Source organism: Rhipicephalus sanguineus, chromosome 1 (genome assembly GCF_013339695.2).
Source record: "Rhipicephalus sanguineus isolate Rsan-2018 chromosome 1, BIME_Rsan_1.4, whole genome shotgun sequence".
In the NCBI taxonomy this organism is placed as follows: Eukaryota; Metazoa; Arthropoda; class Arachnida; order Ixodida; family Ixodidae; genus Rhipicephalus; species Rhipicephalus sanguineus.
In genome coordinates, this window is record NC_051176.1 from 262,406,777 (window position 1) to 262,434,514 (window position 27,738).

At 44.6% G+C, this 27,738-nt stretch overlaps 1 protein-coding gene across 1 annotated transcript in view; it reads right to left on the reverse strand.

The window, feature by feature from the left end:
- LOC119378855 (uncharacterized) overlaps nt 1–24,812 on the reverse strand; it is a 47,880-nt gene extending 23,068 nt beyond the window's left edge. Inside the window, exons 1-10 of the mRNA XM_037647899.2 lie at nt 24,703–24,812; nt 24,522–24,623; nt 23,554–23,652; nt 22,562–22,666; nt 20,781–21,764; nt 13,631–14,616; nt 7,668–7,830; nt 6,896–7,093; nt 4,531–4,654; nt 3,365–3,456 (exon numbers count right to left, since the gene is read on the reverse strand). Coding sequence (XP_037503827.1) covers nt 3,365–3,456; nt 4,531–4,654; nt 6,896–7,093; nt 7,668–7,830; nt 13,631–14,616; nt 20,781–21,764; nt 22,562–22,666; nt 23,554–23,652; nt 24,522–24,623; nt 24,703–24,795 — 2,946 coding nt within the window. The 5' untranslated portion in view covers nt 24,796–24,812. The remainder of the gene's footprint in view (nt 1–3,364; nt 3,457–4,530; nt 4,655–6,895; nt 7,094–7,667; nt 7,831–13,630; nt 14,617–20,780; nt 21,765–22,561; nt 22,667–23,553; nt 23,653–24,521; nt 24,624–24,702) is intronic.
- Nucleotides 24,813–27,738: the final 2,926 nt, after the last annotated feature.

Genomic DNA, 27,738 nt, shown 5'->3' on the forward strand with positions numbered 1-27,738 from the left:
CAAGTGAGTAACTAAAGCTCAATGAAGCAGTGAATTATTAATTGTAGATGTACTATGCAGCTAGTGGCCCAAAATACAGTCCCAATAAAGTTCGCAAAACAGACATTATATAATAAAATTATGATACAGACTAGTTAGGTGTAGGCTTTCAACAAAAAAGAAATAAAAGGAATCCCGAATGCGTGATAAAGTAGCACGTGATAGTGCTAGTACAGCGACCTCTCGAGGGAGCCCGTGCTAAGGTATCTCGGGCCGATAATGTACAGTGTACGAATACAGTTCAAGAAATTGGAAATAGATACGGTGTTGCAGAACGGGTCTGTGCCAAGCAAAATTGCCGAGTGTAACGTTATATGCCGCCGCTAAGCTAAAGAAAAGTGCGTTTTTTTTTTTTTTCAAAATCTGCAGCTTCCAGACATTGCACGAGGTCATGGAGGACAACCAGTGAGCCTCTTGTGATTTTGCGCGCCGTACCTATACGAGTGCCCGAGCCCACGGAATAGGACGTCGGTTTGTCGTGATCTTGCTATTGGAATCGAAGTAGCTAACTGTGGCTTAATTATAGATGGACATTATTAGAAGTTTCGGCGGCCTATAAGCGTTGCCAATAACGCCCTTTCTTTTCTTTTATGAACGCGCGGCTTCAAATCTATGGCGGAGACAACTTTGAGGGGCCTGCAAGCTTTTCTTGCTGTTGATGTAGCTGTTTAGACAGCAAGCATATCGCCCACAATGTCTCCATATCCTGGCACCTAGCATACTGTGACATGCTAGTTAGACATGTATGATGTAAACGGTAATGAATAAAGACTTATTAGAACATGATTCTTGTGCTTACTCAGCGTCCTTAGACGTCTTGTAAGACGGCACTAATTTATAGTAACCTCCGGTGTTAGCTCGCATAGTATACCGTCGGGGCTTCCCTTGAGACTTACATAACAACGGGAAGAAAAAAAAAGTAAAGATTGCGCATCGCGTCCGGCTCTGTGTAGTCTTTCCACCATCGTCATAGTACATCTCGCGACGAGGTTACAGGGGTCGCACCTCAGCATTTGCTCTCAGGTGCTTTCCTGCGCACGAGTCGAGTTCAAACAAGCGTGGGAGGCGATTGCTAAGGTACCTACTTCTCCTTGGAACTAGTGCGATCCGATGACGCCCTGAGCGACCTTGGAAACAGCGCCGTTGACCGGCGAGGTCCGCAAACGTCACACTCTGAAGTCACAACGAAGATTCCCCAAACGCTGACTGCATGCTTGTCCTGTCACGACCACTGGCAAAGGCAAGCTTTTGTCCCGGAGTGATGAGATGGAAGGAGGGAAAGCACGACCACCCACACGCCGCGTACAAGGTACAGCGATCGTTCATGAGACGAGTGGCAGCGTTTCACAAGGCCGCGTCAGTGGCCTGGTATACATGACACGCTCGGATGGTGGCGGTGGCTTCAAGTTCGAAACGTTTAGCTATCCGAAACTCCCAGGCACATCATTAGGCCTTTATGCTTGCATAGGCGATAGATAATTAGGACAATAGGCTGGCCCATACTAAAATCTTGTATCATGGCCGTAGCAAAAAAAAAAAAAAACATGCAAACTTTCGGAATTTGGACAGAGCCGGTATTTCGTAGCGATGTCTTTCCCGCTGCTAGTGCCTTCTAGCACTTTTCGCGCCTGGAACTCGGTATGAGCGATGGACCGACCAGGTTATCAACGGGATCAGCCGGCCGTGAGCAGTGTATGAGACTGTAGCATAGAAGTGGGCATAACGCGTCACTACAAAAGCAACCTCTATGTCGGCATTTGTATTAATTTAGATCGCGCTGTTGAAATTTAAAATGTACAGTGCTCACGGATCGAAACGCGACAGTTTAGGGCTGCGCAATGCACGTAAGTACTTTCGTTTCAACCGCCTTCAGTTCGTGTCATACCGGCGTAATTTCGACTCGAACACTTATACCAAAGCCAACATTGCCTTTAGCGGCCAGATTCGTAGCAACATAACGCGGCTATCTCGAGCAATTCCGCATACCAGTCGTTATTCTAAAAAAATGATGTTGCGTTTTAATTCGTGAGCGCTGCATAGACAAGACATGTATGCCGTACTTGATTCGTGTTTCTTCAAGGCTGATTCTATCCGCTCTTTCATTTCTCGTTCCCATTTTGTCCCATTAACTTCCCTGAAACCGAGACATATTAACATTTATGAACATTCGATGCAGCATTATCGCCATAAGAAAAAAAACAATGCATTTTTGCTAAGCCATCTGATAACTCCTGTTCGTGTTGTATAGAAGCTGACACCACAACAAATGAAAGGTAAAAGCAGTCATCTTGAGGTGGCAGCCGGGTATAGCAATAGTTATTGCCGCAGGCTGTAGAGTTTAGTTACTTCTTCAAGCAATACGTTCGGGATCCGAATACAACTCTTACAAAAGCTATGAGCGAAACTATAAGAATAAACTGCAGAACTTTCACACGGCAGTTTGCACTACACAACAAAAAACGCTTATTAAAGAGTGTTTTTATTTATTTGGCAGGAACATCTTGAAAAAAAGCCAAGAAAGTAAGTACCAGTGTTTGTCCTAGCTGATTTCGAACGAAATTATCACGCAATTCAAAGAATTTTTGAGTATGTTCTGTACGGACAATTCCAAAAACTCTGTTGAGCCTGGTTCCTTTTGGTATATGAAGCATATGATCTTCTTAACGCAAAGAGTTTTCAATCGCCACACAAGAATTACAGACGTTGTCCAAAAAAATTACGCCAGAGGCAGTTAATTGTGAAGTTTACGAGACGACATCCGCACGTAAGCTTTAGTTTTTCAGCCAGTACTGACTCACCACATACCGCGTATGGCCTAAATTACGCTTTTAATGCTACAGAAGCCTATACTTCACGATTCTATCTAAGATATCACCCCTCTTTTTATTATTTCTTAATATTACAGATGTTCTCATTTTTGTTCAAACATATGTTGAAATGTCGAATTTACATTCAACGAAAACCAAATCTCTGCGATCATTTTTCTGACATGCATCCCTACATTTCAAGCTGTCAGACAACGCAGCCTCACGCTACCGTCTGCGGCATCGTGCTTTCGTCAATTTGGTAGAGCGAATGCCTTGATTATGTAGTCGTCCGGGGTCATGTTTTCATTATCTACGAATTAGAGCTCCGACGAGCCGACTGACTGAGCTTCTTACTTTCATCGCTCCATCTAATAATGTGAAAGTAATTTTTCCCTTATGTAACACATAGCATTCGAGCCTGAGTTAAAGAAATGTGAATCTGCCGTTACTTGGTGACTCGGGTTATCAAGATCGCGCAAGCAAATTATTACAAAAAGAAAAAAAAAAGAAGCTCGTACTTGCATGTCCGAGGCTGTCGAGAAGATCTGAGCTGCGAGCTCCTTTGTCATGGCTATGATCAGTTCTCTTGGGCGCCAGCTCAGGTCTGTAACTGAAGCAATACGTGCCAATAATCTTTTGTACCACGTGCACGAAGCACGAGCGCCGCAAGCAGCGTGTATGCTATTTTGAGTGCGATCTGTAAGAGGTCTTGTCATTTATGTCTTAAACATGCATGTTATTTCCATGAACACCAAACGTGCGGTGGTCGCTGGATTATTTTTTTTTGCTCGAACTATAGGTTCTAGCTAGAATATAATAGTAAGAGCTGAGTACATTCGAACGTCCTGTTAAAATAAAACTGCCCGCCTCGCTGCTCAATACTTCTAAAATCTACACAAAGCTTTTTCCAATGGCTAACTACGTCCGTCAATACAGTCAGTGTCAGCAGAACGGCAACTGAACGTAATGATTTTTAAAATTATTTTTTTGAAGTTCCTTGTGCAATCGTTTCACGTGCACTTAAAGGGGCCCTGCAACACTTTGCCAAGTAATCATCGAATGGCTTTATTAAGAGAGCTGAGCTTATCGCCTCACGAATTGACTGCCGCAATAATTTTTATAATCCGTCAAGTATAAGCGAAGTTACGGAGATTTGTAGCATGCTTTAAGCGCTTGCTCTCTTCTTTCAGTCCGTGAGAAGAACCTGAGTCTGGCCTAGTTGGTGTTTACTGCATGACAACTGGACCGCAAACAAAAGACGAGGTCAGTGGAAGGAACGACAACATGCCCAAATAAAAGGGGCCCAAATAATGGTCAGTCCTTGGCTTCTAGGCGCTGTTTTATGTCAAAATGAAGCAGTCTAACGGTATAAACCGATATGCAGACAGTGTTGTAAGCACAGGTAAAACGAAAACGCATAGCTTTGTCGGCGAGGAACGCTGTGCACGTGGCCAAACAAAAGGGGCGTTCTTATGTTATATAATTCTTCGAAAGCCATGGCAAAAAAAAAAAAAAGAGCTTGCGCGTATAGGTCTTCTTATAGGAATAATGAAGATAAATTCACGTGTACGAGCTTAAATCTGTTGGCGTGTTATAAAACAGGCGTCCTATACCTTTCAGCAGTTGAATACAAGATAAGCAAAGTATGAAGCAGCAAAAAATAATTCGAAGTCTTTGTACGTACTTCTCCTCGGCGACCCGTAATAACTGGAACTGACGATGCCGAGGGGAATGCTTGGCAGCACACCAGGGGGCGCTAAGTCTGACAGCAGCAAGGTTCCTCTAGGTGAAACTAGAATATTTGACGGCTGCAAAAATTGCGAGAGCATGTGTCAAAGCTCAGGCATTGGGAAACCGGGAAGAATAATGAATCGCACCTGTAGTGTTGCTACGGAGGGCGAGACAAACAACTTGAAAGTAAATGAGATTTCGCGAACATTATTCAAGAACTTTGAACGAATAGCACGAAACTCTTAAGTTTTGTTGCAAGTATATAAGCAACATATCTCAAAATTTTTGACATTTCAAAAATAAAATTTCGTAGCTTTTCGTGCCATGAGCTCCAATGAGACACGCCGTACAGCGGACCGAACCCGCAATTTAGAGCTCAGCAACGAAACGCCATATCCACTAGAATACCATGGCAGGTAGATTTTTACGTTGTTGTGCCGCTCTTGGAATGAGTGTGTTTTCTTAAATGATAGCCAAGCTGCTCCTACACTTAAATAAATGCCAAAATATGAGAACACTAACCAAACAAAGTGTTTCTTGTATGCGGCTACGAGTAAATATAAGTAACTGAATTCCTAGAGAGACGAGGAAGAAGATGCGCAGGTGCTGTCTCTTTCTTTTTAATATCGGCGTTTTGTTTTGCGCTTCAGCTGTAGATTCGGTCATGTACTATACGCGCAAAAGAAACATCAGTGTTCATCAAATTTCATCAATTTTTAAACGGCGACGGCGCGTCACTTAACGGAACTGCTATTTATCATTCAGACCTTTATTCTATGTCGTAAGAACGCCCGTGTCTAGAAACAACGATGTCGTCTTGGATAGCTGATGCGAAAATGAGGCCAAAACCAGAGGCGAGGTCCGTTAAATTTGCACGCTAGAGCACCAACAAGCCCCCTCAAGCTGCTCTTCTCTCCCGTCATCTTCCACATGGTCGACGCGCAGGAGTAACCAATCAGACTAAGTTTGCTGCAACGCTACTTTATCTTCGTTATGCCCCTGCGAAAATGCGACAGTCTATCCATCTAAAGGCACTTTCTGGGTAACATTCAGGATACAGCGGCCAAATGAATACGACACGATTAAAAATCATTAAAAATTTCACAGCAACACAGCGAAATCATTCGTATATCATCGACATAAGTCATACCAACGATGATCAATTAAAGAAAAACAAGTTTCTCGTCTCTATGTGTATATGGGCAGTTGTCCAACACAGCACGTCGTGAATTTATCATTTATTAAAAAAAAGTGTTTGAGAGCCCTGCGCCACATTTAACACCTACATCTTACAGACAGCGAACAGCTGTTGTGCCGCTGGTTGCAGTAGCACAGCCTAGACGAATAGAAATTTAACTGTCCACCTTAAATGGTGGCGGTAAGGACGTACTTCGTTTACGCGGCTATGAAGTGGTGTGGGAAAGGGCTGCGCTTTTTGTATCACACCAGGGAGCATAAGTTGACCTTCCGCATGTATGAGGCAATCGTCATCTCGACTGAGGACTTGTGTTTCGGAGACGGCGCTCGCGGCGATGATATCGGATGCCAGGTAAATTGACGGCAGATGGAAATTTTACCACCTGCTCATTACTCAGATGGCAAAACCAGACAGCTACGCTGTCCGGCGCACTTGATTTTCTCCGCCATCTTTGCAGCAACGCACTTTGAGACATCGAGGATACCCAAGTCAAAGCATCACCAGTATTCCTCTGTTACTGTCAACCAGAACAAGAAGGGTAGTTTGTAGCTGCGCCCCACAGAAGCAATCCGGAGGTATTAAGTGCTGCAATACAAGCAATGTTAAAAGTTAATTCTATATATACGCATATATGACGAAATCAGTTCTTTGAATAAACAAGTACACACTTGTTATGAACAACCTTGCAACGTCTCCGAAGTTACATGACGAACGCTTCACTCTCCAACACCACGCGGAGAAAGCCCCATAATGCGCGGGACAGTGAAAACGGTAGGTAAACGTGAGGTTTCACGTGCCAAAACCACGATATGATTGAGGCACGCCGTAGTGAAGGGCTCCGGAAGTCTTGACCATCTGGTGTTCTTTAACGTGCACTGACATCGCACGGTACAGTACACGGGGCCTCTAGCATTTCGCCTCCATCAAAATGCGACCGCTGCGGCCGGGATCGAACCCGCGACCTTCGGGTCAGCAGCCGAGCACCGTAACCGCTACACCACCGCGGCGGACATGAAAACGGTAGGTGACCAGGAGAGATTGGTGCTTCGCAGATGCATCGAACAGCTATTCGCTGCGAAGCATCGTCTACAGATAGATGTTCAGCGCTCACGACGTTCACCTTGAGACGACCGTGCACGATGGGCTCTCGTCTCGTATGCAAGAAGGCGAGGGCATCCAACAGTTGGCCCATGGCCACTCTGCCCCACTTCACGAGAGAGAGCTTGCGCTCGCGAAGCAAAGCCATGTACTGTTCCAAGTTTCTGTCCTGCGGGTGCCACAGCACGTAGACAAGCGAAGAAGAGCTCTTCCACGTTACCTGAAAGGAGCAAGTCACGGGTTAAGTTCGAAAGCGGAGAAATAGGCGCCTGCGCACGTGATCTAAGCACGGGTCACGTAAAATCATCAAAAGAGAAACCCGATGGCACCTTTCATTTCCTTAAACTCTTATGTAAGAGGTGCTACGTAAGATTTAAGGCCACGTTTTTCTGTTTAATGCAGCAAAAGTTCTGTTATTCCTTGCAGTAGCACCGGCTGCTAACTGATGGATGCGACTCAGTTCCGTTATAATAGCTCCAATCTATCTCACAGCAGGGGGAACGCGATAGGAGTTTTATTTGGTTGATGTATAATTCACTATCGTAATTTTGTGAACCTCTTTTTGTTGATTTTTCTTCGTGCGACCTAAAAAAGCACCGCTTCGTTTTACAGCTTAAGCTGATAAACTGTGGCCCTTAAAGGCGTAATAGATGTACGAAAAGCGGACCGATATTCAGGATATATCCGTGTCATCCGACTGTCCGAGCTTTTCCCGCAACAGAAAGAAGGCAAATGCCACAGGCGACGCGCCCCAAGAATAACAGAATATGAAGAGTGCACCTGCCTGTACGTACGTGGGATTCATTGATATTTCCATGGTACAAGTCGAGTTTCTTGAAGTTGAGGACGCGTACGAGAGCGCTTTCGAAGTCTTTGGGGTGAAACTTTATCTTCTTTAGGAGCACCTCTCTCCCGTTCTTGGCGATGCCTAGATGCACGGTTGTACGCTCATTGATTCTGTGGAAAGCAGCAGTGAACAGTACGATCACCAAGGTTGGCCGATCAATCAAGTGACTTTTCGATGTGCCACTGCATTAACCGCGATCGATCAACTTTGTAATCACTCAATCGGTTATGTTGACGTCAATAACACGTGCTAAGCGAGCTTATGACATTTTGCATACGCTTGATTTGTGAGAACTTCATGTAAAGTAACCACGCATTTTTGCAGCAGAAGGGAGAGAGCGATATCGCATTACTTAATAAGGCTAATAGAAAGCTCGAAACACTAACCAGTCTTATTGTGCTTTGTATACTATCTTTATATAGCGTCAATGAATATTCTAGCGATAATGACTGTCTAGAGAAAAATGCATTTGTCTGAAGTCTTTCTGAATTAGAACCATACTCAGCATCAGTTTCAGCCTAGCACAGGACGAAAGCCTGTCCCAATGGTCCCCAGTTTACCCTATCTTGTGCGAGCTGGTTCTATTCTACGTCTGTGAACTTCCCGATTTCGTCACTCCATCTGACTATCGGCCGCCCTCGGGTACGTCTCCGATCACGGTATCCATTTTAGAGTCAATAGCTGTTTTATTCGGTACGCTGTTTTATTCGCTGTGTTTTATTCGGTACCACATTCTGAACTGCTTCCTTGCGTCAGAAGTTGCATAGAGAGGGACGGAGTGGTGTCGTTTCAGAATGTTTGCGGAATTTCTGTAGAAGATTTTATGTCACTTTTGGAATTGTATCTTAATAGTACCGTGGTTTCTTATGACAAGCTTTCTTCTACAGAGGAAAGGCATATGCATCGGCTCGTGTGTGGCGCCGGTGCTGTGCAACATTTTCTTGTCGTCCGTTGACTCAGATTTGAATCAGGCTGTCGACCCTAAAGATTTAAAGATATTTCGACACGTTGACTACTTCCTGGTGATTTTGAACTCTACTAACCAGGTGAGTTACAGTACTGCCTTGGACAAAGTTTTATCCGTTTTTAAATCCCATGGAAGGAGCCTGACTTTTACCTACGAGGAATCCAATAATAAGGACCTGCAATATGTGCGTGCATTCCGCGCTAAGCAGATCTTGCGAACACATGATGATTGACAGTTTTGATTATCAGGTGTCGCGTCTGCAATCAGCTGGTTTCCCTTGCTCAGCCATAACTAGCGTTTCGGAGAGTTTGCTCAAGAAATTGAAAGGCATGCGCAAAAAGGCGGAACCTAAACAGCATAACAAACGGCTGGAAATTATCCCCTATATTCATAAGGTCGGCCACAGCCTGAAGGAGGTTGTGGGTAGACATGATGTTCCCGTGGTTTTTTTCCGCCGCTAACAAGCTCTCGCGGCTATTCGCCTGTGTTTCTGAGAAAAACAATAAGGCCGCCTGTGACATACAGCATGTAAAACCGTATTGCCCATGTGTAGTTGGGGTGCGTTATGAAATACCCCTCAGCTGTGGTAGGACACACATCGGCCAGACAGGTATATGTTTAAATATCCGATTAATGAAACATTAAGCCTCCCTTAACAATGTATCTGGATTACACTTGCCTTCGCACTGCAAGTCCTGCGCATGCGCGGCGCGGTTTTTCGAAACCGGGGTGCTTGGGAAAAGTCGAAACCAGGTGGCCAGAGAGTTGTTGGAGGCTTTTTGCATAAATAAAAAGGGTGCCTAATGTGTTAGTGTGCCGTCTTTGAATTTATATCGCAATGAATTGCACTTTTTGACAAGTCTTGATAATAAAGGTCGGTTGTCATTCTGTTACGATGATTTTGCAATGTGACTCGCGCATGCGCGTGAAGTTACCTGGGATGCAATGGGATTTCCAATAAATCAGTTGTTAGTTGGCACCAGTCCTGTCATTTCTTTTCCTCGTTCCTTTGTGCCTCCAAATTTTTGTCAGACCATGCACCAAGTAGCCCAAAAACGCGTTTTAGTCGGATGATATATGTATTAGATACGTGAAGACATGAAACAATATTCAGATGGGTGCAGGAACAAAGAAGTAAAGAATAATTAATAAGAATATAATAAGAATAATAAGAATTAATAAGAATAATAAGAAATCAGATAAGAATATCTGATTATGAGAGACGCCGTAGTGGAGGCCTCCGGAAATTTTGACCACCGCATGGGGTTCTTTAACGTGCACCTAAAACTAGGTACACGGGCCTCATACATTTTCGTTTCCATCGAAAATGCAGCCGTCGCGGTAAAGAAGAAGGACAAAGAAGTGCGTTTGCGCTGTAATTTTAGCCTCAGGAATATGTACCAACTAGACCCCAATGAAGTTTTATTTTAGTGACCAGAATCGAAGCCAGCAGGGAACGCGAGCCGTGGCTTCACGTGCCACTGCCAAGCGCCGTCTTTATTTTCTTCTCTTGAAGTCGTGCGCTTGCCTCTTGAGGGGGAGTTTTGTATGTCTTTTGCTTTCACCACAAAAACTGCGTTGAAGCTATAGACCACACGAAGGTCACTTTGCTCGCTGCAGCGGCCGCGTTTGCGAAAGGAGTGAGCTGCTAGCTAGAATACCCAAAGTAGCGGCTAGTTGAAGAAACAACTGTGACAGTTCGTGCTCGTCCTGTGTATACCCGTGCGTTCTTTTCATGCGTCCTTCTTTGCGTTTGAGCAGCACGCTGCAAGTCTCTAGCTGCTTGCCCTTCTGCCTGTGACATTCCAATTTCTTGCTATCGCATTCATTGTTTCGCCCTTGAAGCGAAACTGACTTTTTTCAGCATTCATCTTTAAAAGTACAAATGCTAGGACAAAAGTGAAAAGCCGCTGTTTTAGCGGCTGGACAAAATCCCCTGTTCCTTCGCCATCCCCCCTCCTCCTGAAGGGGAACCCTGCGCACGCCTATGCATATGTCAATACATATAAAGAACAGGAGTGCATCGATACAAAAGGTATATTTAAAAAAAAACATTGCTAAGGGCACACTAACATGCGTTTTAAAAATATACACTATAACCAATATTTTTTTAAGTACTTTTTCGCGTACTAAGTACTTTTGCGTGCTTTTTCCTAACGGAATCACAGACTTATGTAACATGGTGAAGCAATACATCTTTCCAGGTACATATAGATAAAACCATTTTCACATACAAGCCAAACGAAAAGGTATTCCATATTTAAGGAAGTTTCCGGCCCATATGTTAGTACTGGCACTACACAATGACTGTACACTTTCCGGTTTAGAGGCAGCGGTATTTTGCCTGTCATTATTCGGGAGTGTCTGCCGTAAGCGCGCCAGCCCATTCTTAATCTTCGGTAGACTTCCTTTTCATGAGTAGGCTCCCCTGTCAGTAATTGGCCTAGGTACACTACTTACACACAGACTCCTCAGGTTGGTCGCCAGTCATGAGCAGTTTCTCTTTCGCCAGGGCATTACCTTTGCCCTTCGCATATTGATATTTAGCCCCACTTTAGTACTTTCTCGTTCTAGGTCTTCGATCTTTTTTTTTTTTGTAATTCATCGCCATCATTGAGATTCTATTTTATTGTGATGATAGAAAAGATCAGAAGCGGTAAATATACAGAAGAATGTACCGGAGTCAAAGGCAGTAATGGGACCTCCTTTTCAAAACAAACATAAAAAACACAGATTACAGCAGTTCCTACGCATCGCATACAAAGAAAAATAGCAGGGGTTAGCCAAAATACCCTAATTAAAGAATCAAATGTGTGGAAATGAGGAGCATCTAGGAAGCACTGAGATTTTGTGGTTAAATATTAATAAATTAACAGCATAAAGGACATAAAGTGCAGAGCGTAATTTCGTATGCATACTTGTATTGAAATACTTGTGGACACAATAAACATGTTGAAATTAGGTATACTTTCCAACTCAATCTTAAAAAAGGCAGGATCTCCATTTTTTCAGAGAGATGACCGCCCTTCAATCTGCCATTATCGCCCCTTCTGTGTTCTACCTTTTTTTTTTTAGCAAAGTAATTAAAAAGCCTATTGAAAAACGCTTAACTGATTACCTCACAGTTTAACATACTTTCACTATTCGAATACGGCTTTCGCCCAAGTTACTCGAGTGAGCTTGCTCTGATTGCTCCAGCCAATTAACTAAAACTGGCTATCGATGAGTGTAGTTATGCAGCTTCTGTATTTGTGGACTTAACGAAAGCCTTTGAAAAAATAACCTTACATTATTTCCTAAGCTTGAATCATTAGGAATCTTCTGTCCATTACTACTTTTACTACTTTAACTATTTAACAGACATAATGCAGGTGGTAAGTATTTCAGGCGTTAACTCTAAAACCATGTTCACTAATGCTGGTGTGCCCCAAGTAGTGATGCAGAACTATCGGTAAATTGCTTATTGATAGCATCGATAGTTTTTTTGAAACTATCGATAGCAACAAACTATCGATAGTGCAATCGGTAGTACCATCGTTAATATTACTACCGATATTACTGCCACGCGTGTTTATTGCCTTGTTTCGATGTATTCGAGTTTCGGTCACAAAGACTGTTAGCAAAGATTCGACGCAAACCGCGCCGCAATGTTTAGAAGCTTGACGACGGTTTGCGATCAATCTTTTAAGATTACGCGCCGGATGCGAATAGTCAAGTTTATTCGAGAGAGCTCTTACGCGAGCACCAACGATAACGCTGGAAGGTTCGACGACTGACGTATAAAAGACGCGCGTTCCACCGATGATCAGATTACTCGACGGGCGACGACTGTTCTCGCCGCCATCAGTAGGCAGCATGTATCGCTTGTATTTTTTTAGTTTTGATTTTCTGGGCACAAGTTCGCCCAAATAAAGAGCTCCGTAGTTCCCACTCTTGCTGCAGCATTCTTCACCGCCAAATATGTCCATCAATAATTTCATCTCCAAAAGCAACCAGTTACACCTTACAATTAACAAACGTAGTTCTTGATATTTTTTTATTTCGAAATCATGAAATACAATATAAATTAGAAGCCGCGCAGTTCCACCACATGTAACGCCTTCCTTTCCGCTACATCAGAACAGTTTGACTTTATGATCATGAGTCAGCGAAGCACTCTGGTGAAGAACACATGCATGTCAACTTTCTTGCCCTCCAGCCTGCTCCTCCGGCTCCACTATGTACCACGCACGCGGGGAACCAAGCTTAGTCTGCAATGAGTTCGCGCTGTTGATTTTACACTGTCGATAGCACCATCGAATTTACCATCGATAGCGCTATCGATAGTATTTTTATCAACGATAGTTTGATAGTGACTCATTTATCGATAGTATCGATAGTACCATCGATAGTTCTGCATCAATAGCCCCAAGGTTTCATCCTCGGTCCGCATTTATTCCTAATATATGTCAGTGATCTGCCTAACCCTCTTGTTGGAAATGCATACTTTATGCTGTAGAATACTGCTATCATCAATTCAGACGCACATATGTATGTCTTACAACTCTAATATCCAATCATAATAACGATGTGCACAGCCTGCTGGAGTGGTGCCACGCTGACCGGATACAGACAAACCCGTCGAAAATAAAATCTGTTGTATTCACATCCAACCAAAGAATACTTCACTTCATTTCTCTTATTTTTCTTGCCGCCAGTATTATTTCCGCAGGTTTTTCCCGTAACTGTCTCGGTGCAAGTGAAACAGAAGATTATCTGCAGGATTAGGATGCATCTAAATACACGAAACTTTTAGGTATTATTACCAAATACAATTTAAATTGACGAAAAGGCGGCCGTGAAACCACGTTAAAAACTCGTATGTGCCATCACCTGGCCTCCGATAACCGTAATCATTCGCAGGATCCCAACTAAGGGCTGGCACTTAAACCACAAAGCCTCACCTTGCTCCAGCGAGGAAGTTACTTTTTTCCTCGCTGTAGAAGAAGCCGTTGACGGCGGCCAGAGAGCTGAGAGGCGAGTTGGCCACATCCAAGAAAGCTTTCCTCCACCGCTGGCTTTCGGCCAGCCAGACGGAGCTTAGGGTTGCCTGATCGTCGTACGCGATCTCCCTGGCGGCGACGTAAGCGAAGCTGTTAGACCATGCTCCATCCGCTTTCAAGAGCTCCCGGTTGAAGGCCTCCTCAGCAGACTGGGGATCCTTACCGTCCGTCTGGGCGTACAAGTCCACGGCGCCGCTGTCGACGGTGAAGAGAGGTTTAGACTCGATGCGCGGGTCTAAACTGGCGTTGGCTTTGTAAACAGGCTTTTGTAATAGAGAGTTGAGGGCTCTCAGCATCGTTTCAACGAGAGCCATCGCGGTCGATGAGGCGTCCCGATTGTCTTCTGGGTGCTTCATTTGTCGGGACCGAATTATTTCACGAAATAGGTGCTCTTGTAGATAGTGTAACCTGTGACAGCCCAGCTTACGCTTCGTCTGACCCGGTGCGAAGGCGTCCTTGTTCTGTCCCGCTATTTGCGTGACGCGCTCCTCTTGGTTGGCATTCGAATCGTCGTTAATGGGCCGCTTTTCGCAGCGTAATCCGGAGTTCGTTTCCGCCTCCATCGGCACTGTCGGACTGTCAGCAGCCTGCGAGGTACGACACATTTCGCAGGCTTCATCGGTGACGGTCTTGCCGAAGCTGTTGGACTCGAGAAACGCGAGCTTCTGTTTGGCTGCTGTCTTTGCTTTTGGGCTGTTCAGCGCGGGGTCGCTTTGCACACGGCGAAGGGAAGGGCTTCCGCCGTCGGTGACCATTATGCAAGGTTGAGACGAAAAGCTGCCTTCGAGCGACATTGATGCGCCGGATAACGAAACATGTTCACGTTTTCTTCGAGGGCTTCGTGTCCCATCGCCAGTGAACTTGAATCTAGGCGGCAACGTTTCATCCTAGAAAGAAAAAAACAACCGACGTACTTAACAACTACCGAGTTCTTTCCTCTGAAGGTGGATTCACACGACGGACTGAAATACGAGGGACGGAGTAACGTTGTTACACTTCAACAAATAGCGCAGCTAGCACCTCGGCTTCGGCGGCGTACATTTCTTGATCCGGCAAACTACAAATGATTATAATCCGACATTGACGTACTTCAATTTTCTTTAAAGTGTGGTGGAAGAGACTGTGTGGTATGGAATTCATTAAAAAGCAAATACGGAGAAGTATGGTTCAGAAAATAAAGATGATCAGGTACGTATACCATCCTTATACCAGCAACTTTTTACCGCCTTCTGAACTTTCTGCGTTAGATAACTGCTTTCAGCCCTCGTCACATTATAGTATTGCTGAACATCTCGCACTTGCTTAATTGTTAGAATTCCGTTACCATGTTCGTACGCGTATACGAACAAGACACTCAGCAGGGTAGATCGCGGGTGCGCCTCTGTACCCATTATTGAAGCATACCATATTATGAAAGAACAGGTTAAATGCATCAGCCATCTATCAGTCGCGCTATCAGAAAAAAACAACTATTTTGACAAGTGGCACACGCATGAACTCTATGTGAACGGGAGAGGTGTGTCATGTGCAAAGAAGGGAGATTGGCTGATGTTCGCGGGGTTTTGGTTTCTTTTACCATGATAATGTGTGCCAATACATATAGCAATTTTTTACTAAAAAATTTGAGTGTCAGCTCTTGTACGTGTCCACTATGCTTCCTGTGGTTCGCGTTTGGTTTTGCGTTGTTTAATTTTCCTACGTGTATCTGTACGCCTGAGCGGTCGTGTTTGCTTGGCTGGAATCCTACGATTGCCACAACTTTCTAGATACGTGGTCGCAACATACCCTAGGAAACACATCGACGTTCTAGCTAACAGCTTCCCGAAAACGTGCCTCTAACAGTCAGGGGCCAAATTTTAGGGACGAATATCTCGAAAGGGCTACTGGTCTTAAAGATTTCTATTAGGCAGACATCGTTAATAATAATAATATCTGAGGTTTAAAGTCCCAAAACCACGACATGATTATAAGGGACGCCTAAGTGGAGGGCTCCGGAAATTTCGACCACCTGGGGTTCTTTAACGTGCACCTAAATCTATGTACACGGGCCTCAAACATTTTCGCCTCCAACGAAAATGCAGCCGCCGCGGCCGGGATTCGATCCCGCGGCCTTCGGGTCAGCAGTCGAGCGCTATAACCACTAGAGCACCGTGGCGGGGCAGGTATCTAGACATGGTTTCACTGATACCTCGGCTTGAGTTTCACAATTAGAACCAGTGACCTGAAGCTGCAAATTAACATATAAGCATCATATTTCATTTAATGAAACTATTGTTGAAGCATTTTCTTGCCTATAATGTCCTGACGAAGCGCCTGCTTATTTAAGTATGGTTATTCTTTCTTTATGGTACACACAGAAGAGTTTTTTTTTTTTCCTGGGTTGGTTGTTTCTTCTGCTATGTTCTCTCTTCTTCCTGTGCGTTTTTCTACGTAATGTTTCAATACTTGCTTTGTAGTTAGATTTCCTTTGTATTCTTGTTTCTCAGGGTTTTTAGTCGACCTGTCGAGCACATACGCATTCTCGGCTAAGCTTAAAAGTTTCTCGCGAGAAACGGGGCGTTCTATGCTATCTAAATTGTTTTGCTCATCTCTGTCACACGTGTGCGCACGGTTCCATAAAAGAGCGGGGATACGATGTGCTCGTTTTGGGGGGTAATGCAAAGTTACTGCTGCCCAAAGTTCTGTTCTTCAATGTCGATTACAGCAACATCGGTTGGCCCATTGGTCGTACACGCGATTCGGGCACTTCGCGCTTGACTTTCTATTTTTTTTTTCGCTCAGTATGCAGACATTCCCGCGGGGTGGTTTTCGTATTGAACAAGCAGCTTGTGCTAAACACCCCGCTGAGCCTATCCGATAGAAATTCAGTCAGCCAGCCATGTCAAACCCCCAAGGAAGTGAAACCTCGGGGATTTGGTTCTGTCGTCAGCTCCATAGGCGTGCGGTTGGTTCTGTAACATCCAACAATGGTTTCAGTGACCATACAATTTGTAACGATTAGATTCGGGCTAGCGCCATCAAGAGCCCAACTTCATTATAAACTTAGAAACACTAGCACAAATTTAAAGTACTTTTCTGTGACCGAGAAGTTTTTTTATTTGGTCCGTGGATAATAACTTATTTGTTTAATCACGCATATCGCTATCTGAAGATACCAGTAGTTTCGCTTAACTTGAACCAAAGGGTAAAAAAAAGGTATATCTTACGTGAATAAAGAGATGTACTGGGGCTTTTAATTGTCTTCATTTACGCTGTCTTTCTTAGAGCAACTAAAGACTACTTATTTAAACCCTAGTACTCGCTTTACGGCAAAAGTTGTATTCGAAATGCTTTAGAGCATGCTAATCATAATAAAAAAAAAGTTTATGACGTCGTTTTTTACCTGGCATTTTCCGGGCTACAAAGAAAAGCCGAAATAACAATAAAAAAACATTGCTGCGTACTTTCGCGTCTGCATTGCAACCATCCTTATAGCAGCAACTTTTTACCGCCTTCTGAACTTTCTGCGTTAGATAACTGCTTTCAGCCCTCGTCACATTATAGTATTGCTGAACATCTCGCACTTGCTTAATTGTTAGAACTCCGTTATCACACACAAAATTTACACTAGGAGGTATCATGGTGCACCAGGGGCGTAGTCAGACATTTTTTCCGGGGGAGGGGGGGGGGGGCGTTCAATTATACATTATGCGCGTTCGTGCGTGCGTTTGTATATGTGCGTGTATGTGCGTTTGTATGCGTGCGTGTGTGGACATGCAAAATTGAAAGTCCCTGGCTACGCCAGTGTGTTCCTGAGCTGGCATGTTTGAACAGCTCTTTCCTCTAATTACTCAACTTCCTGCCTGGAGACATTCGGTCTGTTTCCGTTGGGCAATTTTTTGCTTGAACTTAACTGTTTCTTACCTCTTGTTTATGTTTTTTTCTTGGTGTTGCGTATATTTGGACTATTTGTACGCAGCATACCTTCGTAGTTCCCAGTTCCTGCCGTATCCCAAACAGAGCTGCCATACGTTAAAGTAATACGAAATAAAAGCTTTTAATTTAGAATTGAGACGGATTTCAATCACAGTGAATGTACTGAGGTTGTTTATGCTGGACCGTGCTGGAAGCCTGAAAACCTATCGCTTTGCTTTTCTCTTTATTTGACGATGATATGAGGGTTTCTGCCTTAGAGAATACGATCGCACGATTTTGAGAACGCCTTAATCCAGACACGGAAGCTCTCAGTTACGTCACCTTTAAAGCGAAGGTAAGCTTTCTTCGCCTGCTTGCCTAGGGTCTTACGCGGCTGGCTGTCTGGGTTTCTCGTCGAATAGGCTCAATGGAAGCTTTAACACAAGCTCTTGTAATTTCCCTGTGTGATTACACGATTTCAACCGAATACTCCCAAGCGCAACTGCCCAGTATTCTACCCATAATGTCAAAGATTACGCCAAAGATAGAGATTAGCAGTCTTACCATTTCTTTCCTCGCGCGGGATCAAGCTCTTTGAGAAGATTAGCGTGCGCGTCGCATAGCAACAATTCACTCGTAAAACTGATAGCGCGCCACTTCTGCCCCTACCATTTCTTCGTGGCATCTAGCGCTTCGATACCCTATGTGACAATAAGAAAGCCTTCGCAATCGACCGAAGGCGGTGGTGGAAATGCCGCATCCTGCACTGCGTGTTACTGCTGCACGTTCGCGACAGAACTCACACGGAACCTCGTGCCTCGTTATCACACATGCATTGAACTGCGAGGTGCAACCATGCAACAGCCACATAAAACGACGTCATTTCTTGCCCGGCTCTTTATTTTTCGTCCTATTGCCCCTTACATTTGTGAATCGACTAGCCTATAGCAAGAACTAGCGATAAGGGCGCGGAAGGAAAAGAACGCGGACAATAGTATATATACTCTTCGATACAAAACACAAAGGTTCGCATACTTCTCCAACCCCAATGAGTAGTTTCTGCACCTACTCTTTTTGTTCCTATTTCGTTGTATATCTTCATCGCCGCCAAAATAAAAAAAAACAAAAAAGAACCTCTTAAAGGATAACATCATGAAAGCAACGTCACTGGATTACTCGTATCTCGCTGTCCATCCTTTCAATTCACCCTATGCCCCGAAACGGAAACTAATTATTTATCTATCAAATGAAACTTCAAGTGTATTCCGAGTAGCCCAGAAGGACTTCCAGCAACTGTTGTTGTCATTCGCCTAATACGCAACGGTTTTTTTTTTTGTTAAGTCGTTCTGCGCGTGAAAGTGCCAATAACCAAATCGCCTCGCACAAAGCAAAAACATAAAGTGCTTTCTTGAAGTCAAGAATCAAAGCATTATGACATAAATGACAAAAGAAAAACTACAGGCGGTAATGTTACGGGCGGTAATCGCCATCACAAGGAAACTACCGATTTGCGAAAAATACTTACAGTACAAGGTATTTAAACAACGATTAAGAATCTTAGGCATCGACAAGTTCCGAAATGTACAATACATCGATACTAAAGTCCTGTTGCCAATTTCAATATTATCCCGTGTCACAATTTTTAGGAATTCTTAAAAGTGGCGAGATAGTACACAACTATATAAAAAAGCAGTCACTGCAGTGTTTACACTAACTAAAACCCATTTTGCTAACAAGTGTTTGATGCAAAATGCATGAACACATCAGTGCTTCTATATTGGGGTTTTATATATCCGGGGTATTACGTGCCAAAACCACGATATGATTATGAGGCACGCCGTTGTGGTATACTCCGAAAAGTTTGACCTCATGGGGTTGTTTAACGTGCACTGACATCGCAACAGTACACGGGCCTCTAGCATTTCGACTCCATCAAAATGCCAATGCTGCGGTCGGTATCGAACTCGCATCTTCCGGGTCAGTAGCCGAACACCGTATACCCACTGTAGTACCACGGCCGCTGGATGGAAACGGCCGTGGTAGTACTACCACCGTGGCGGCCAAAGACATGTTTTACCAACGTGCATACATTCATTTGACACTCAATATACCGCACCTACAGCGAATCTCGATTCCCGCCGCTGCACAAAGGCATGCGTACTTAACATCTGTCCGCTTTAAAGTTAAATGCGCAGCACCCATGGCGTCTTTGCCGGGCCAGTTAATAATAATATCTGGGGTTTAACGTCCCAAAACCACGATATGATTATGAGAGACGCCGTAGTGGAGGGCTCCGGAAATTTCGACCACCTGGGGTTCTTTAACGTGCACCTAAATCTAAGTACACGGGCCTCAAACATTTTCGCCTCCATCGAAAATGCAGCCGCCGCGGCCGGGATTCGATCCCGCGACCTTCGGGTCAGCAGTCGAGTGCCATAACCACTAGACCACCGTGGCGGGGCATTGCCGGGCCAGTTGGGTTCTAGTTCTGGACCCCCGAATCCACACATGACCACGTGGTGCGCTTTAGCATCTGTCATTATACAAACGGAACTATTTCGGTAATAAATCAGCGTTACCGAGATGCACGCAATAGCACTGTGCACGCCTTTACCTCCTGCACGTAGTCGTTTGATTACGACGGGCGTATTATTACGCCATCGCTTGTTTGTGCGTAACATATTACAACTATCTTGAGCTTTCTGCGTCTGTTCGGCCAAAAAAATGCCTCAACTATGGGTCTCGCCATAAGCTACTGAAATCTCAGAAAACGCTGAGGTGTGTGATCAAGCTGAAATTACGCTTCTTGTTTATGTGTATCAATACTCATATTGTCTCGCCGACACAAAAAAATGCGTAGTACTGCTTATTTTTTTGCTGACGCTTTACTGCATAGTGTTAAGTTACTTTTCGATGGTATTGTGAACCAACCAATACCACTTCTAGCTTTTTATTTAGCTGGGAAAAAATCATGCATAACTAGCGATGCGATTTATTTTGTTAGTGACATTCTGGAATGCCTTCAGCATTGAAAATTCAGCATTAAATGCGCCAGCGCTTCAGTTCCCTCGCATACTATACCCTTGCCTAATGTTCCTGCTGAAACCGCTGTGGCGCATGAATGGATTGACGCTCTACTCAGAAAACAACGGCCTACCAAGTGCAATGGCGGTTTCTCCTTAGGAAGATTGCTTTTCAGGGCGTTGGCGTATCCTTGCAGCGGGAGTGCTGCCGGGACCACAGTAGGAGCCATAGGCATCACGGCCAAGACGTTGACCGGTTTCGTTGGTGGGGCGGCTGCTTGCTCCTCGGCCTTGGGCACGCTGAGCGGAACCCTGCGCGCAGTCTTGGCCATACGAGAGTCCTCGCTGAAGGTCACCTGCAGCAAAGCCTGGACGGCACGCGGCTTTGGCGCCTTTTTGTTGAGCGTCTTCTGGTTTTGCTTCTTCAGGGACTGCAGCGGACTCTTGCGCTTGACGGCGCCGCCTTGCAACAACGCGAACGGCGCGCTCGGGTCACTCGCTGGTTCGGCCCCCTCTGCGGCGCCGGCGTCACACTCAAGTGGCGTGCCGCGAACCTCCAGGTGGAGGCGAGTAAACGCCTCCGTGAAGCGGTCCCACATAACGTTGGTCTTGACGTGTTCGCCTTCGACCCAGTACACCAGAACGTCCTTCTTGGCGCCGAACAGATGGAAGGGCCTCACCAGCTCGTCCAGGTGCTCGCGCACCCAACAGAGCCCTTCTTCGAGCTCCGCCACGGGCAGCACCGGCAGAAGCGCTGAGCAGCGGCACTGGAAATCGCATGACTCCGCCTCCTGGCCGAGAACGTCGCGCGAGAGGTCGAGGCCGCCGCACCGCATGAAGGCCTCCACCATGTCGGCGTGGACGTACTTGCTGTAGTCCGCCTTGTCGTACATCAGACACGCGCACAGGTGGAACAGAGGCCCTACGACGGACGGGTCGCTGCGGCTGCGCCGACCGCACGCCACCAGGGAAACGAACACGTCGTTATTGAGCAGCAGCTCCGTGCCCCCTTCCAGTTGACGCCGGACAAACAGCAGCACCCTGAACAGCGTGTCCCGATAGAAACAGCGGTGGTCGCGCGACGATGCGCTCGGGTACTGGATCAGGGAGATCCTCCTCTGCACGGTTCGCCAGAGGAGGATGTAACGTGCTGCTGACGTACGCCACCGGCATATCAAGTAACTGAACGTTAAGCGATCGCAGAACGTATAAGTTATAGCGAATAGTCTGTATAAAAGACAATGCACGAAGTACGGGCACATAGCATCAATTGTTAGTGCCAAGCAAAATTCAATACGGCATGTGCGTCCGCGATGTCTTGCCAGTAGCTTCCGCCCTTCAAAAGAGTGATAGCACTATGTTTTAACCTAAATACGCTAGAATGTTGGGCAGGTACGTAATTCGTGGTAATATTCTTGATCTTGCCTGTTCTGCCTGGAAAGCCTCTTAATGATTAGTTCTCTTATGCTAGAAAAAAGTAAACGTTACCTTTGTGACGAGTGTCTTGAATAAAGCGCACGCACAAGTGGTAATTGTACAGACATAGCTACACATTGCGCCGGCTCTTGAACTGCGCCTGCGACTCCCAGCGGTGTAGCCACTGTACGTAGTGGGTTCAATATCTGTCGGCCAGGGGCCAACACGCATGCGGATACGTTCGCGGTGCCCTTATCGGGGTGCTGGTCGATGGCATGCGTTGCTCGGGTGCGGCCGTCGTGGCTCAGCACTTTCTCTTGCCGAATGCGTGTGTCGCATGTGGATTTACGTTACGACTAAAGCCATAGCATAATGGTACTTGAGAATACAACATTGGCCTTCATTTAGCGTTTTAACGTGGTCAAATATGATGCAACATGTTTGGTACATGTTTCCAAAAAAGGAAATGCTATCAGCTTAATACATGTTTTTGCCTTACCGATACATACTGTGCCTTTTCAGCAGCGCTCATCTTGCCGAATAGCAGATTTGCGGTTGCATCGTGCCGCCGGCAAATTGCTAGACATGCCGCTGTCGCACCAGACTGCGAAAAGGAAACAAAAAGCGAGTGTCAATGGATTACTGAGATATCTTAAGCATAGGTGCGTTCAAGGCACATGACGGTATTGCAGCCATGGAGAATATCTGGCTCTGCTAAGCAGTGGCATAGCAACACTTTCGTTGGCCATGTTGAAGCAATCAAGAGTCAACAAACCCGTATCTCTGAAAGAGGGACTCAACCTAGCTCCCTATACCTACACACCAATGTCGAAATCATTTAAAAAGCAAAAACCAACTATGTAAAAATTTTATAGGCGTTATCGAAAAGCGAAACAGGGGTTTGTGAAATATGAAAGGAATGACAGAAAATAACAGCACCAATTGTCAAGACACTTGCCGTGTGTACAAGGTTACGCTTACAGTGACTCTCTAACGGTGAGCAACATGATCGTTTTTTCATCCTAGTGAAAGTCGCTGCAACTGTTTTTACGAGTCAATCTTAATTTTACATGTGTAACACCTTTCACGATATTGCCTCGTCGTAGCGACGGTAAACAAGGATAAATGTTGCCAAAAGTAGGAGACGAGAATTCAGCTCTCTTGTGAATGAAATTTTTAGGGCTCGACTTTTGTTATGCGCAACCGTATGAATCTAACAGCCAATGAAAGCAATAAACACATTGGGAAAATAAAAACAATGTAGAAAGAACCAGAACAAGGAAAGTAACAGTGGACGGAAACACAACTTCGCAGCAGTGGGAGCCAACACAATAATAAGCCATATGTGTCTAAATTATAATTTTTTGCTGACCTTTCTTTAGCTTTTCGTACACGTATCAGTCATATGCGGATGGTTATCACTCGATGGCTTGCACTTATACTAGCAAATAGACAACGAAGAATGGAATACACTCCTGCCACGATGTTTACCTGGTCTTCGGCCAATATATGCGCCCCAGCTTGAAGTAGGCGACGAACGACGTCTGTTTGGCCTTCATACGCGGCGCACATCACGGGAGTCCTCCCATCCTGCACATAACACGAATCTGCAGGTGAAGCAATGACCGCGCTACTCTGGACTCACATTTCAGATATATTAAAGATCAAACGGGCGGTGCCATCTGGCGAGGCATAGCGCCTACTGACTTAATATTTGAACAAGTATAGTAATAAAAAAATGATTATTTAACACAACTCTACTTTGAGTAATGTAATTACGTAACGGAGTGGGATCAGTAGCATCTGTTTTTATACCTAATCCGATTCAGATTAGTCCATAGCACTACAACAGCCTGATATCATTAAGCAAGATTTTGAGCTTAGCACTGAAGCTTGACTGAAGGAACAACCTCAAGCCTTTGAAAATTAGGTTTAAAAAAGAACCAATTTGTTATTCTTCGTTATTATCTACCGCTCACAACCTGCTAATTCTGGTAATTACAGTGGTGAAAAGCCACCCGGGCCACTTAAAAAACCCGGAAAAATAAATAATCGAAATAGAATCATTATATTCATAACGACCCGGCAGTCATCTCAGACAACTTTCAAGCAAAAGCTCTTCAATGTCTTATAAAAAGGAAAAGTGCCCGCTTCTACAAATCCATACTATAAATGTCATCCAAATATCATTTACCCTTGCAACCTCTTGATATAAGCCAAGAGATGGCTCAGTCGCATGCATGTAATAGGGGATTCAAGACACGAGAATAGACGCGGCAAAGCATGTGTAAGATCAAAAACTGCTGATGATTAAACAAATTCGCGGGAGGTTGAGCCCGTTGCATTATCACGACTTTGAACAGATCTTGATTGTAGCGTTCGCGCTGAGTATTAAGACGAATGCATGTTCTTGCTACAGATATAAGGAACAGGGTTCTGATAACTTCGTAAAACATTACCCTGCTTTTTTGTTCGACGTCTGTTGAGGAACGGCCTAGCAGGAATGCCACGCAGTAGTCCCACCCAATTTCGGCAGCCGCATGAAGTAGAGTCTTGTTGTTCTGAGAGAAAAAAATGGAGGAGAAGGATATTTAAGTACATCATAGACTTTAGGAATTATTTTTATATCTATGCGCTCACCTTGTCCATTAGTGAGTTGTCCGTACGGCCAAGTTTCTCAAGCTTCGTCCAGAGTTCGTTGAATAAGATAGTGTTCATCTTCTGTACCGCCATATGAATCGCGTTGTATCCTTCCTAGGGCAACGAGATCACATGTAAAAACAGTCATCTCGCTTCAAATAGTAATTGGAATGGAAAATAAATTACGTGGAAAAACCAGTGTACAGTGGTGAGCAAGAGTTCGAAGATAAATGATGTGACGAGGGCATGCCGGCTGAAATCAAGTGGCATACAGCCTTCGTACGACAATAATACAATGGATTGAAGAAATTACAAGTTGCACAGCTGCGTTAGAAGAAATCATGTTTGTTGATGTTATCGTTGTTGTTGTTGTTGATGATGATGACGTCTCCAAACCTTTGCTCGCGAGCATGCATGCCATGTAATCTATGCAATATGTTATGTAAGTCATATCATCATCATCATCATCATCATCATCATCATCATCATCATCATCATCAGCCTGTCTACGCCCACTGCAGGGCAAAGGTCTCTCTCGTGTTCCGCCAATCAACCCGGTCCTGTGCTTTCTGCTGCCACGTTATACCTACAAACTTCTTAATCTCATCTACCCATCTAAGTTTCTTTCTCCCCCTCACGCGTTTGCCATCTCTTGGAATCCAGTCAGTTACCCTTAATGACCACCGGTTATCCTGCCGACGTGCTACATGCCCGGCCCATATCCATTTCTTCTTCTTGAGTCATATATGTCATGTCATTTGCGTCGCGCATGCTATTAATGACGTGATGATACGCATGTCAAGTGATTCTTGTCCAGTCATATTGTCCATGCTCTGCCATTCATGTCGTGCAGTTCATGTCGTGTAGATAATTATTGCCCCATTATGTTATCTATATCTTGTATTCATGCCATGCAAGCACGAGTTTATTCACCCATATGGCACGTACACAAGAGTATGCACAAAATGGCTGGGTGTGACGGGACGAAAAAGCCGCGTTTCACAGCTTGATTGGCCCCGTCATGCAGAAAACTAAACTTGCATTGACCCATGACATTCATGTCATAGCATTCGATGCCTTGAACTACCTCGAATTTAACCCTTTTCACGGACGAGAACCGCATTACCGCACAAACCCGAACTGCTCCATGACGGACCTTTGCGCAACTCCGACTCTTTTTGGGTGCCATATGCAGACATTCTAGGCATTCTAGATACCCAAAGCGCCGCAGATTCGAGAGTGGTTTTTCATAAAGCAAGGTGCCAAACACGCCCAGTCACCGCTTTTTGAGCTTCTCGTTCCGCAACGATAATGGTCGGAGCTGTGAACGCTTAGTTACGTGCGAGGTCTCCTTGCTTTTGATGTGTCGTAATAGCGAAGCCTTCCTTGTCGTAAAGAGCGGTGTGCACGCAAGGTTGTGTTATCCAAAAACTATCGAAAGAGCAGCGAGCATCGACAAACTGTGCGCTTGGTAGCACATGTTCTGAAGAAGCAAGAACACTCCGTCTCTAACCAGCGTCTTCGCTCACAGCGCAGTGCTCCAGTGCTTTAGAGCGTCACGACGGCAAGTTTCCTTGTCTGCAAAACCTTTCGTCCAGCAAAAAGACGCAGCATTTTCGAAGCGCTCATACACACACGTGCAGTTATCACAAGCGCGGATGAAGAATTAAAAAAAAGAAACACTTGTTGAAGGAGGGTGACGAAGGAAAAAAATTTATGGCGTTCATTAACAAGTCGCTATTTGGGTAAAATTTGAAGATGTAAGTTAGTAAAAAAAAGTGTCATTTGAAGAAAAAATACTTTGCGACCTTGAGGGTTAATGATAAAAAGTAAAACCGTCTTATAAAAAACAAAGTACAAAGATGAAATGGTAAGCTTGTGCACCAAACTGAATCGGTTTAGTTGTCAACTACTTGTGCTTAATTCGAACGTAGAAAACCACCTTCGCGCGCCTGCGAATTTTTTTCTTGCACACAGAAGGCAGTTTCGTATGTCATATCCTAGAAATGTGCGCAGCAAACAAAAAAATATTGAGATCAGTCTTTTCTTGGCATCCAGGACTGTCAACTGATACGTTATTTAATTGCCGGTGACAGTATTTCTATCTGGTGAGGCCTCTTAAGTTACTAGAAACACATGCGTTATTATCCCTTTTCACTGGCCTAAAAAACATTTTATTGGCAATTGTGCACAGCATTAAAGAAAAAAAAAACCTAGTCGACCGTCGACGCTACGGAGCACCGTTTATTCTTTTTTTTTTTCTTTTTGCAAAACCTAATTTTCAAGTACAGAAGCGCGGTTGCGTATGTCAGATAAATTGCGAATAAGCATCCTTTTTGTTAAATATATTTTCATAGCACAGGCTTAACTGCACATACACAACGCGAGTGTAATCGTGAATTTTCAATTCGCGCTTTGTTGTTGCAGTGACGGTGATGCGGTAGAACTACGTCAGAACTTTCTATGATATATCTGGGGTCTAACGTCCCAAAACCACGATATGATTATGACAGACGCCGTAGTGGAGGGCTCCGGAAATTTCGACTACTTGGGGTTCTTTAACGTGCACCTAAATTTAAGTACACGGGCCCCAAATCAAAACTTTCTAATATAGCCAATTCTTATTTAGTTTTGGCGCACTTCAACATGAGTTACATATATTGTTTCGGCAAAATTCAGTAAACTTGAGATTGGGCAAAGTGGTCCAACTGGACATTCATTTCAACCGTCTCAGAACAGACTACGAGATTTTACTGCAAAACAAGTTCCCTGAGCGTTAGCGTAGGTATACGGTAAAGTTATATTTGATTGATCTATATACGCGCTACACTTCGTTTATACAATTGATTATCCTAGATGCGTGGTTGGCGATGCTTGCCTGGTTGACGATGGTTGCGTCAGCGTTTCCCTCCAGCAGCTTCAAAGCAATATCCGTGTGGCCTTGACTTATGGCTAGAATTACAGGCGTGCTCCCGTCCTTTAATTAAACAACAACAGAAAAGCACGTCGTTACATCACGATACAAGCTGACGTATC